This window comes from Equus caballus, chromosome 7 (genome assembly GCF_041296265.1).
Source record: "Equus caballus isolate H_3958 breed thoroughbred chromosome 7, TB-T2T, whole genome shotgun sequence".
Classification (NCBI taxonomy): Eukaryota; Metazoa; Chordata; class Mammalia; order Perissodactyla; family Equidae; genus Equus; species Equus caballus.
Window position 1 is genome coordinate 83,209,789 of NC_091690.1, and position 13,475 is coordinate 83,223,263.

Sequence of the window (13,475 nt, forward strand, 5' to 3'; positions counted from 1 at the left end):
CACACGCATGTACATGCTTATTTAGTTTTATCAATAAAAGGAGGAAAATTAGGATTTACTAACATTTTGTATGTGGATTAACATCAGCACTCCCACTGGCATGCCTGTCTGATGGCCTCTTGGTGAATGCTGTACCCAGGTCACTTGAAGGGAAGAGGGGAGCGGAGGGGAGCTTCCACAGCAAAGAGGAGTGTCGCTACGGGTGATACAGAGTCACAGATTATGCTATCTGGCTTTAACTAACTTGCCCTCACAAAACAAAAGTGGCTTTAAAAGTTTCCCGCGAGAAACTACAGTTGGAATCTGATACCAATGATATCAAATACGTCACATTCACTACACACCAGGCATGAAGTGCTTCGTCTCTATTAGTTCATTTAACGCTCACAAAAACCCTGTGAGGATGGTACTGTTGTTATTCTCATTTAAAACACGAGGAAACGAGGAATCGAGAGTTTAAGGAAGTTGCTAGTAAAAGGCAGAGCCGCAACTCACCAAGGCCATCCGTCTCTAGTCAACACCCATAACCACAATATGATACTCCTGCAAGCACAAGGAAACAAGAAAATGGCGGAGCGGACACTTCTCCTCTTGGTGCAACGCCTCACTCAGACAACTTCAGAAACCAAAAGTCTGACAAGTGTGACAGTCAAACCAATTTTTGTGAAACTATCAAGAAGGTATTTGAAATACGGATTTGTATTCACTATCCTTAATCAGGAATTTTGCCTCAAGTTGTTTATGACGTGTTGGGATATTAGCCAATAATTGTAGGACATGTGTTGAATTTATAAATAAATTAATCAACATTATTAGTGCTTTATTAAATAAGCACCAGGTCAGAAAAATTTGGAGACCACTGTCCTAGAAATTAATGGATAGCTAAACAACTTTCTATGAGGGTCCAGAAGCTTACACTCCAAGTTTTTATTGTGGTTACTTTCTGGGAAATGAGAATGTGTACACAAAATAGTTTTAAGATCAAATTTCCACTTACTACTTTTAGACCGAAATAATGTTGGAATTCCCCAACTACCATGAAACATTTTATAAGGAAAATTTAAAGAAAAATGTATTTCTGTGTCTCTACTAACAACCCCAAGGTGCCTAACTTCTTAGCACAGCATTTAGGATCTTCCATGATGTTTGTGAACCTCTTCTGCAGCTCTCGTCATGCCCCTGTCACTTTCGCCCTCCATGAGTCTCTTCTCACTGGTGTCTCTACTGGGCTGTCAGCACTCGGTTCAGTCCATGGCCATTGCATTAGGCATGTGACCTAGACTGGGCCAATCATAGTGAAAGGGTCACCTTGTTCTCACTGTGACACATCCTACTAGTCAATCGCTCAAATGTCTCGTCCTGACAAAGCCTCAGGACTACACACTCAGGACTTTATGTACATATCTATTATATCTTTTTAACATATTTGTTTTAATTATGGATCAGGCTGCCATGTATGGTTGTGCAAGTGGTGCCACGCACACAGATGCCTGGCTAAGGGCGGATGGAGCCTGAAGTCAGCCCAAGCACTGCTCCCCATGCTGTGAGCCCTGGAGCACTTTCCCAGTTCACACATTGGACAGCACTGTTCTAACAAGATTCTAAGCTCCCTAAGAGCAGAGAACATTTCTGTTCATCTATCTGGCACAGCTTCTAGTAACATGCCTTGTCAGAAGATGCTCAACAAATATCTGTGGAATTGAATTTCAGAGTACATTTTCAGACATAAAACTATTACTTCTCCATCATTTTTAATCTTCTTTATTCAATTATGTAGGAAATCAATCACCACACTGACGTTGTGCTCTCTCTAGCATCTATCACAATGTCAAACACCTTACGGATATTTAGTGGAGATTAATTTATGATGATAAATGACCCTTGCTCATTTATGGAAATGCTTTCCATTGCATTTTCTTATCTATTTTTATGATCTACTTTCTAAGTTTTATTCATTATATTTTATCTTCTAAAGAGCCTTGTTTGATGGTAGCCCTCACACACAATAAATTTTCAAGTTTTTATGGTTAAATCAAATGAGACATTGAGTCTGGCTAAGAATTCATGATTCCTCATAAACAACAGTGCCGGATACACAGCAGAAATCCAATAAATGTTGATTATTGACAAAAGATTGTGATGATGATTGGGGTTAAAAACATCTACTCTGCCTACAGATGAGTAAATAATAGTTGAAGTTTCTGGAAATTTTTTTAAGTAAGAAAAAGGACATAATTATCTGTGCATGTAGAGAATTCTATCAACGACTAACGTGTCAGTTTCTTTTCTACCAGGGGTTTCACGTACACCAATGAGAAAATACTCCTGTGCTCACTTGTACTGGTCTGTGAAAGGTCTTGACAGACAAGTTTGGATGATATTATGCAAAAGAAGTTAGCTGCTCTATAAAAAGAGGGAAGAAGAGAAAAAGGAGGAAAGGATTAATAACTGCTATTTATCTTTTTAAAGAAAAGTTTCACTTTTAGGATATGTAGAGATTGATAATCTTCCAGAAAAGAGCAGCTACAAGGATTAAACTAAATATCTAGAAAATGATCAAGAAGTAGGATCATTTCGTCTGGTGGAACCATCAAATAATTGAAAGACAGCTTGAACATTTAGAATGCAAAGGATCGAGCAGCAAAGTTCATTGGCTGAGATTTTAAAAGAAAGGCCCAGAGACTTTGAATCACCCAGGTTAGTTAAAAATTAAGCGATTTGTCATCGCTTTCTTCCACTAAAGGTAAATATACTTATCACATCACCATCAAGAAAGTTAAAGTATGTTCTATAGGAATATATTCTATATATTAAAACATATTCTACAGCGTCTACAGAAGCAAACAAGGCTTTACCCATGATGAAAGACTTTGGAGTCAACTGTGCGGGTTCAAATCCTAGCTCCCCCATTTATTAGCCTTGTGACCTTGGCAAGTTACTTATTCTCTATTCTTGTTTCCTTATCAGTAACGTGGGGATAGTACTTGTACCTGACTCAGAATGCTGTTGTGGAGAGTAATGAGATCCTGTGTGTAAAATATTTGACACAGGTCCCGGACCACAGTAAATACTCGATAAAAATTTGCAACTGTTTTTAGAGATAGAATAAAGAACTTATGAACCAAAGCAGACAGCAAAAGGCCATAAAAGTTTTCAAATATTGATCATCTACAATGTGTCAGTCATCATGTTAGTCAATTTTCACACCTTGTTTTTTTTAGTTAGCTGTTTTAAAATTATTTAAGACATACAAGCCCCCTTGGTAAAAGAGTTAAAAGAACACAGTATGATTTAATATGAAAGTGAAAAATAAGAGATCCCAGCTAACACCAACATTGACATTGACAACCACTATTCCAGGGCCTCAGGGATAACCATTATGAACTTTCTTTTTGATGGGGTAGGATCATACGCTACTAGAAATTTCTATGCCTGTAATAGTATATACGTATATAATCCCCATATTTTAGTATACAAATGCTCTACATACTATCCTGCAATTTGTTTTTTTTCATTTATTGTATCTTTTTATCTTTCTATATTACTGTTTTCAAATAAACTTTATTTTGGAATAATTTTGGATTTATGGAAAGTTATAATATAAAATTGCATGAAATATGTGATATGAACATATTGTACAACCAAGGTACATTTGTCCAAAATAAGAAATTAATATTAGTACATTGATATTAACTAAACTCTGGAATTATTTAGATTTCCCTAGTTTTTTTTGCTAATGTACTTTTTCTGTTCCAAGATCCAAGCCAGCACACCATGCTGCAGTAAGTCCATATCAGTTTTTATTTTTCCATCTCATTCCATTTTAACAACTGCATAGTATTACATAGTATAGGCGGACCATAATTTACATGATCCTATAAACAAATTTTCATATTGTTTCTAGTTTTTGGTTATTACAAACCATACTGTAATAAACACCATTAAGTCTATATCTTTGTTCATTTGTGCTGTAGGATAATCTTAGAAATAGAAATACTAGGTCAAAGATGTGTACCTTTTGTGTATAATTTTGATATAAATATTGGCATGTTGCCTTCAAAGAAATTTACACTGTCATATTCCACAAAATTTAAATGAATTCTTATTTCCCAATAAATCTTGCTAATCTGAGAGTGAAAAATGACATTTTGTTGTTTTTATTTGCAGTTCTTTAATGATAAGTAAAGTAGAGCATCTTTTCAGATGTTTATTGGCAATTTGTATTTCATTTTTGTCAAGTGCCAGCTTATCTCCTTTAAGCTTTCCTCTATCCAGTCGTTCATCTTTTCATTATTGATTTAGAAGAGCTCTTTTATGTTAAGGAAATGAGCTATTTATCATATTTGTTGGATATATTCTTCCAGCTCATATTTTGTCTTTTGACTTTATGTTAATATTTTGCTACCCACAAGTTAAAAATTTGTAATTATCATCTTTTCCTTTATACGTCTGGGTATTGTTTTTTTCATGACAATATCATTATAAAATATTCACCTTTGTATACATTATTTCTAATCCTCACAATTCTATAATCATTAAAACAAACTCTTGATATTCTCAAGGAGCATTGAGCTCACTTCAAACATCAAATTTATAAATACTACTCAATGGCAAAGATCTTATGAAAACATTTCAAAAGATTAACACCATGACTCCAACTTTGTTTCACTGGATTCCTCCTTATTCTTGGACTTTGAAATTTGAGTGCTTGCAGAACCCTAGAGAAAGCTAGGATGAACCCTGGTCAATTTGTCTTTGGTTGCCTTAAGCTCTGATATTTGTGTCTCCTCGTTCGATATGTTTGCCAAGGCATTTTCTGTTGATACAAACTTCTTTCTATGCTGTTGAATACACTGACCTATAAACCTTTTCTTTTATGAACTTCAGCTCAGAAAGAGGCAATGATTTTTTTAGCTTATGTCAATAGAAAATGCTACATCCGTTCCTTGAACCAATCTATTTTGAAGGTCAAAGTAGGTTGCGAGCTCCACTAATGTCTTCACTCTACTGCTTCATTAAAATATTTGCACATGTTCCTAGGTTTCTCCTGGATTATATCTTCTTGAGCATCATATTTCTTGTGTTATGTTGTCGTCTTTACCCCAAATTTTAGTTATCCTTTCAATGTTTGCTAGGTTTTCTACTCAATTGATAATTTTTCCCCCAGTGGTGGAAGTACTTACTGAAATAGTTTCCCAAGTTGTTTTTTCTTGCTTCCTTATTGATAGTATCATTTCCATCACAAACATAAGCAATTGACTAATTTTACACTCCACTCTTTAACTTAGCCAATGAGTCTATTTTGTGACTAAGATCTATTACTTTATTAATTTCTTCAATTTCATTGCTAATAGTTGAATTTCCTTTCAGTTATTTTCCACAAAGAAAATGTTAAGCATTTTCATGGAGATACTATGTAAATGAAAAGTAGGCAGCAATAAAACTGTATCAAAGTACAGCTGCTGAATGATTAACAAAATTTATCCACTAGCTAAATGCCTGATTCATTTATTCAGCAAATATTTAAAAGCACCTACTATATGCCAGGCACTGTTAGGGCTGTGTGGCTCCTCATGGGGCTCATTCTAGTGCTGGGATAATTATAGCTAACACATATTGATCTAGTATATTTAGTATATGCCAGGCAGTGTGTTGAGTGCTTCAAAGATTTTATATCACTTTCCTCGCTTGTGAGATGGGGATAATAGTACTGGTTATGCATAAAGTTGTTGAGAAAATTGAATGAAATAATGTGTGTAAAGCACCTAGAACAGGACTGGGGATGTATATGATATATATTCAACCAATCTTAGCTGTTATAATTTTGCGATTATTGTTATTTGATATAATCTTATAAGGTAGGGCTATTATTATCCTCATTTTATAGATAAGAAAACTGAAGGTTGTTTTCAAGCTTCAAGCTTGGATTTCAAAAATCCAAGATAGCTCTCTTATCCAAGAGAACTATCCAAGCAAGTCCATACAGGTAATAATACACAGAGGTAGGAATCCAATTCAGGTAAACAATTTTCAGCTTATTCTTTCAACCCCTCAGATTTACAGTTTCCTATACTCTGGCTAATGTATGAAATTCAAATTTCCTCTCTAGCTCAATTATAGAGAGCTGTATGTCATTAACTTGTCTGGTCAAAACTGCAAATGTTAAATTGGTAAATGTCAAGGGTCTAAATTATTACTCCCATTTTCTAGTGGGAAGAAAAGAGGTTCAGAGAGGTCTTATACAGACAAAGTAACAGAGCCTGGATCTCAAGACAGGTCGGTCTGGCTCCAAAGCTACTTCACACTGACTAGAGATCTTTTTGGCCTTGTTAAAATATAGCTATGGTGAAAATTTCTGTTCACATTTACAAAATACATTTAACATTATTACTAATAGTTACAGTCACAGTGGTAAACATTATCACTAGCTCTCAAATTGTATAATATGGCTTTGACTATATGGCTTTGTAAAAATCATTTAAAATATAGAAATGTTTCACGAAGGGTCTAAGAGATATACAAGAAATGAAAAAAATGCCTTAAGTACTACCATGAGAATTTTTAAACAAACTTTTTATTTTGGGATAATTTGAGATTTGCAGAAAAGTTGCTAAGATAGAACAGAGAGTCCACGGGTACCCCTCCCTGTTTCCACCATGGTTAACATCTTATGTTAACGTCATACATTTGTCAAAACTAAGAAACTGACATTGGAACATTATTAATGAGCAAACTACAGACTTTATTTAGATTTCACCAGTTTTTCCATTAATATTCTCTTCCTGTTCCCGGGTCCAATCCAGGTGACCACACTGCATGTAGCTGTCGGTCTCCCCGGTCTCCTCTGGCCTGTGACAGTTTCTCAGTTCCTCATTGTTCTTCTTGAGTTTAATTGTCTTGAGAAATACTAGCCAAGTATCCTGCAGAGTGTCCCAGTCTGGGTTTGTCTGATTTTTTTTTTTTTTATGTTTTGACTGGGATGATATTATGAACATTTTAAAGTGAAAGGAATAAGAAAAATAATCCAAAAAAAGTTATAAGGAAAACAGTCCTGGCATTGTTTTCCTAAGTGAATCTCACCTAAAAAAAAAGTCACTAATTCAACAAAAATTTATTAAGCACCTACTATGTGCCAGGCACTGTTCTAGGCACAGAGGATACATTAGGAACAACCAGTCTAGACTGAATGCTCATAAAAGGTCTCTTCAAGGAGGTTACATTTGAGAAGCCCAAAGGACAAGATGGAAACAGATAGGAGCAAAGATTCGGGGGAAGAACATTTCAAGGAAAGGGAATAACGAGTGCAAAAGCTTTGTAGCTGGGGTAAACTTGATATATTTTAACAGCTTCGATAAAGGCAGAGTGGCTGTGTCCTTGTTGTAAGAGGAAGAGTGGTAGATGAGATGAGCAAGGCAGATAGGGCTACATTACATTGGGCTTTGTAGACCATACTAGGGGGTATGGATTTTATGCTGAGTGGAATGGGAACTTTTTGAAAGATTTTAACTAAGAGAAGACCATAATCTGATATATTTTAAAAACATGACTCTGGATGCTGTATGGAGTATGAACTGTCTGGGGTAAATGTAGAAGCTAGGAGCCCAGTTAAGAGAAAACTGCAGTAGTCCAGGCAAGAAAAGATGATCATTGGAGTGGGATGGGCAGTAGCAGATATAAAGAGAAGTGGTGGGATCTGGGATGTGTTTCAGAGGAGGAAGAAATAGCACTGAGTAATGAATTGAATGTAAGATGAAGATCCTCAGGTTTTTGCCTTGATAAACTGGATGGATGACAGCGCAATCTATTGAGGTGGGGAGAACTGACAGAGCATATATTGCCAGAGGAAGGTGGGGGAGGCTTGTAAGTCAAATGTGTTGTTTAGGTCAAGGCGAATTCAAGAAGTTTTGAGTTATCTTATAGGTAGATGGAGGCATGAGTTTGGAGTCCATGGAGAGAGAAGGGTTGGAGACATAAAATCCATATATAATATAAATGAATGCATATACATGTAATATCAGTAACAACTTACTAGGAAGAGTAGTCATACATCTCTGTTTATTAATCAATTCGTGCATTCATAAACTCATTCCACAAATATTTATGTATACCAACCAACATATCAGGCTCTAGGACAGTCATGCCAATGGCCTCTAAAGAGACGAGTGTGCAACCAGAGAACATGGATGGTAAGAAGAAAATATGAGAACTTTTTAAAGTTTGTTTTTTAATTTTTAATTTTTTGGTGAGGAAGATTGGCCCTGAGCTAAGATCTGTTGCCAATCTTCCTTTTTTTTCGCTAAGGAAGACTGGCCCCTTTTTTTTGCTGAGGAAGAGCCAACATCTGTGCCCTTCTTCCTCTTTTTTGTATGTGGGAGGCCAACACAGCATGGCTTGATGAGCAGTCTGTAGGTCCACACCCAGGATCTAAACCTGAGAACTCCGGGCCACCAAAGTGGAGCGGGAGAACCTAATCACTACGCCACTGGTCGGCCCCTAGAACTTTTTAAATATTTATTTTTATCTAAAAATGGAAAAAATTGTCTAATTAATATTTAACATATGGATGGAAACTGGCTTCTCAATAAGTGTGAGTTATGTAATGTGGAGAATAATCCAGGAATTTCTTCATTTTCTTTCCCTTTAATATATTGTGACTTATTCCAGTTTATGTGTGCTGGGTTAAGTAGATTTACCAATTACATTATTATTTCATTAAACTAACCCTCACTAAAATGAAAGTAGCTAAAAAAGATTTCTGGGAAGAAAACATGAGTTGGACATAATAATGTAAGGTAAGCAAAAATGGTGATGGTAGAGTAATGGAGATGACATTTCGAAATGAGATTTGGCAATATTTCCATTGTTTGATTTTGATGCAATGACATATGTGTGCTACCCAAGCTTGGGACCATGGTGAGGCAAGGAGGCATTCACCTCGGGCACAAAAATTTAAGGGGGTGCCCAGAACTCAGTAATCAAAATAAATAATATCTTAATGCAATATTTTAAAAAGTCAAAATTAATGCAAAAATCTATGATGAACAAAATATCAAAGTTTTAAATAAAGACAAGATGGCTCCCCTAAAAAATCTTACATAGTACAGTAAAACTTGAAGACAGAATTTTCCAACCCATTAAAAATCTTCCAAGCAATGCATTCCAAAGGGTTTTGAACCCATTTGTTAAAAACATAAAAATGCAACATCTTCTGGCTGACATCAGGGAAGATAGTTACCAGTTGAATTTGGTGGATGGAAGTGACAGAAATGGATACTTGCATTAGTAAGAGCATCCAAAGACGTACTTCTTCCATTAGGATCTACATATCTTTGTGAGTTATACCTTTCAACTTATGACAGCCATTAAAACGAAGTACAGAAATAACCTGAACGTTGAATCAGACATTTTAATAACCGTTTCACAAATTATCAAAGCTTTTTAAACCACTGAAACCTAGTCAATCATATTGCTTTCACCAAATATTTTTAGTGAGAGTAACAAGGATTTTTTAATACTACTAATATAAAAAATAACTCTTACAGTTAACTTTAAATGTTTATTTCACCTTGATCTTATCCTTTTACGTCTAAAAAATGTTTTATGTCATGCACAGGAGGACGTGTCTATAACTTACTCCCGTATATAGACATCATTTGTTTTGGTGATAAGAGAGTGCAACCAAAAAAAGTTTGGAGAGCACGGATGCAGGTAATTAATGCTGTGGGTGTTAGGAACGTGGCAGGATTACATGATGTCAGCATGTTGTAAAATCACTGCACCCATGGACGTCTTCAGGAAAGCCACCCCACCAGTCTTCATAAAGGAAGGTTTGAGGAATGAACAGTATTTGGAAAAATAACTACTGCAAAATTTGTTTTTGCAATAACAATTTGTTTTGCATCTACTGCCAGAGGAGATTAAAGCACTCTAAAAACATTTTTAAAGATGATCATAAATTCAAATTGGAGCCCTACTCTGAAGCCGTCCCAGCCCCAGATTTGAACCTGTCGGAGAAGGAAGCTCCCTTGGTGGGGGGGGGGGGGGCGGCAGGAGAGTGTCTCTCTCATGGAGGGTGTGTGTGACGGGGGAGATGTGACACCATTTCTCTGAGACAAGCGCTGTTGCCTCCTCTAGCAGGACCTGGGCCTTGAGGTCCCTCGAGCCGAGGCCATCGGGAGGGGCGGGCCGGGGGTGGGGGTGGGGGGACGCAGTCCTTTCTGGCTGAGGGCGGAGGCCGGGGGTGGCCCGTGTGCTTTCTTCCAGCAGAGGCCAGGGGCCTGTGAGGAGGGGAGGTTCGGGCGCCCTCCCAACGGGAAGGGAGAGCAGTCTTGGAGGGAAGGTCCGAGCAGGGGCTTTCGCTCGAGGCTTTCTCTGGTGGGCAGGGAGTCCGAAGAGCCCGAGAAGGCATGGAGGACTCAGGCCTGGTTCTTCCCCTGCGGGCAGAGGGAGTCCCGAGACGGACGCTCCAGAAGCCCTCTAACGAAAAGCGTTCGCACGGCCGCTCCCTCAATTTCGCGCTACAGCCCGGGGCGGAGTAAGAGCCGAGGTAATCAGACGCGAGCGGCAGCTGCCTCGGCACCTTGGGCGCCAGGCGCCGGGCTCGGAGCCCGAAGCCCCGAACTCTCGCGAGAGCGGCCGCCGCCATTTTTCCATTGATTGCCGCGGGCTGGGGGAGGGGCCGACGACGAAGGCGACGGCGGCGGCGGAGCCGTGGGTCGGTGTCTGCGCGCTGGGGGCTGAGGCTCGGGCTGAGGCCTCCGCGGTTGCCGGAGAGCGGGCCGCGGCGAGGATGACGGCCGCTGCCGCTCTCCCCTGAGCCAGAGAGCCGCCGCCGCCCTCCCCCTCCCCCGGCAGGGCGGAGAGGAGCGTCCGGAGTCTGAGCGATGGTGCCCGGCGAGGAGAACCAACTGGTCCCGAAAGAGGTGAGGGGCCAGCGGAGGAGGCTAGGCCCGAGGCCTGCGGCCGCTCGAGGCAGCGCAGGCCCGGGCGAGGGGCCGGTGCGGGCCCGGCGGGGGCGAGGAGGAGGTGCGTGGCGGCCGCGGGGTGTCTGCTGGGTGCGGCGAGCAGTTGGGCGCCCCGACTGGATCCCGAAGGCCGGGGGAGCGGAGACCTCCCCCCTGGGGGGTGTGGGGCTGGACAAATAAAGGAGCGGACGGGGAGGAATCAGGTCCTGCTCCGGGGGAGGAGGTGGCCTTTTAAGTACTTATTTACCACGTCGAGCCAAGACAGAGAGGTAATTTGGGAGGAGAAATTCTGGAACAGTTGCGGATGGGCACGATGGGGTGACGGGGCTGCTTCTGGTTTTGACAGTGGCGGTGCAGCGCTTTCGGGGCTTGTGAAATCGACACCTTGTGGGAGGGCAGAGTTAACTGTTACGACTTTTTTGAACTCCTGTTACTTAGTAGTCCTGTTGGCCTGCCGAAGTGGGGCCTACCGAAGATCGTCGAAAAGTAGTAAATGTGACTTTCACGGGAAGGTGGGCGATCGCTGAACATTGCCATATGGGGAGCTGAACTCTTTTTTTGTTGTTGGGTTGTGTATGCCAGTTTGGGCGACTTCTTAAATTCTTAAAAGCGAGTGATACGAGAAGCCTTGACTTCTTGGCTTCTCTTGAATAGTAGTAGAAGATTAATGGTAGAATCCAGCACTGGCCAGTGAATTTCAACGTATTAATAGTATCTCTCTTGGCTTTATAAATATCTTCGGCGTATTCAAATGTGTATTTTTAACTGGTTAATCATCAGGCTGATGGTTTGGATTTTTATTTCTCGTATACCTTAAATAGGGGCAAGTGTCGGTTGAAATTAGCTATTTAGGTTCTTGATATTTATGATCGATACTCAGTAAAAATTCTTACTTTTTAAACTTGTTTTAGTTGCTTTGTAGCAATTTGTTGTTATTTAAGCTCAGACACTGCAAAAGTGATATTGGAGTTATGTATCTCTGATACAAATATTTTCCAACTCTATCAGATGATAGTTTTGCAAGGACAGTTTTTTTAAAACTCAGTTATCATGTGTCAGTATTTATTCATCAAGCATCACCAACTCCGTGCAAAGCAGATAAACAGATGAATTAATCAGAATTCTTGCCTTGGGAGTTTTCAAAGCTACTAGGAAAAGGAACGCTAGTAGTTGATCTCCAATTAGGGGCTAGGTACTTTACTACATAAGTAGTAACTCTTAGGGATGGAAGTGATAGGTGCAATAGGAAAGATATAAACATGCATTTTCTTTTAGAGCTACATATTGCTGGTTTTCATTCTTATGAAAAGCAAAATTAGTCCTTTCTTAATTTTTTGACCATTAGAAAATATAGGTGGCACTCTGCTTTAAGAAAACTCAACGTTGGATTTATTTCCCTAATAATTTGGTTTATAGAAAATGTGATATAGATCTTCAGCTTTGCAGAAACATATCTGCTGTGTAAAAACTGGTACTATAATCCTGCTTTTACCTTTTGGATTTTAAAAGTTAAATACCTCTCCTTTAAGACTAACTTCCTTACCTGAGGCTTCAAGCTCATCCTAACTTTTTCCCCCCTGCTTTTTTGGACTATATGCCTTTATCTTCTGTTCCCTAGACTCATCTTCAGTGTTTTCTTTTAACCTGGCTCCTTTCATAATTCCTGGAAGCACACAGAGTACTCTGCATCTTAAGATTGTCACTTGAAGGGGCTGGCCCCGTGGCCGAGTGGTTAAGTTCGTGCGCTCCGCTGCAGGTGGTCCAGTGTTTCGTTGGTTCGAGTCCTGGGCGCGGACAAGGCACTGCTCATCAGACCACGCTGAGGCAGCGTCCCACATGCCACAACTAGAAGGACCCACAACGAAGAATATACAACTATGTACCAGGGGGCTTTGGGGAGAAAAAGGAAAAAATAAAATCTTTAAAAAAAAAAAAATAAAAATAAAAAAAAAAAAAAGATTGTCACTTGAAGTCCTTACCTCTTTTAGTTAGCTAACTAGTTCTTTCTTGATGGCCATACTCCTCTTCTTGAATACTTGCTTCTCTTCTTTGAATTTTCTTTTGCATTTGATACTTTAAAAAAAATTCCTTGATTTTAGCAATACTGTAATTTTCTGCTCTTTTTCCCTACCTGTTTGTCCTGTCTGGCCACCTTTCTCCTCTGTGTCCTTAATTATCACTTTTGTCTGGACTTTGTCATCCCCTGTGTGGTTTTTTTAAGTAGGAGTAGAATCATGGTGCTAAAGCTGAGAGAGAGCATAGTGATCATCTAGTAACTTAGACCTTTCACTTTACACATGAAGAAATTAGGGCCAGAGGATTGCAGGTGACTCGTTTAGGGTCACATAATGAGTAAATGACAGAGCTAGGACTAGAACTCACGTCCCCTTGATTTTACTGTATTTTACAGATCCTTCCACGTAATCGAGAGGCTCTGTAAGAATAGTGTGTAACTCTCTAAATACAGTTACTATGTGAAAATAAATTACAGAATTACAAAATTTCCTGCTT

The 13,475-nt window shown here is 39.3% G+C and overlaps 1 protein-coding gene across 3 annotated transcripts in view; it reads left to right on the plus strand.

The window, feature by feature from the left end:
- The first annotated feature begins 10,012 nt into the window (after positions 1-10,012).
- USP47 (ubiquitin specific peptidase 47) overlaps positions 10,013-13,475 on the plus strand; it is a 112,535-nt gene continuing 109,072 nt past the window's right edge. Inside the window, exon 1 of one of the 3 annotated variants that reach the window (XM_023646048.2) lies at positions 10,013-10,922. In XM_023646048.2, coding sequence (XP_023501816.1) covers positions 10,884-10,922 — 39 coding nt within the window. In that variant the 5' untranslated portion in view covers positions 10,013-10,883. The remainder of the gene's footprint in view (positions 10,923-13,475) is intronic. The other 2 variants (XM_023646047.2, XM_070274775.1) reach the window with 2 other exon arrangements.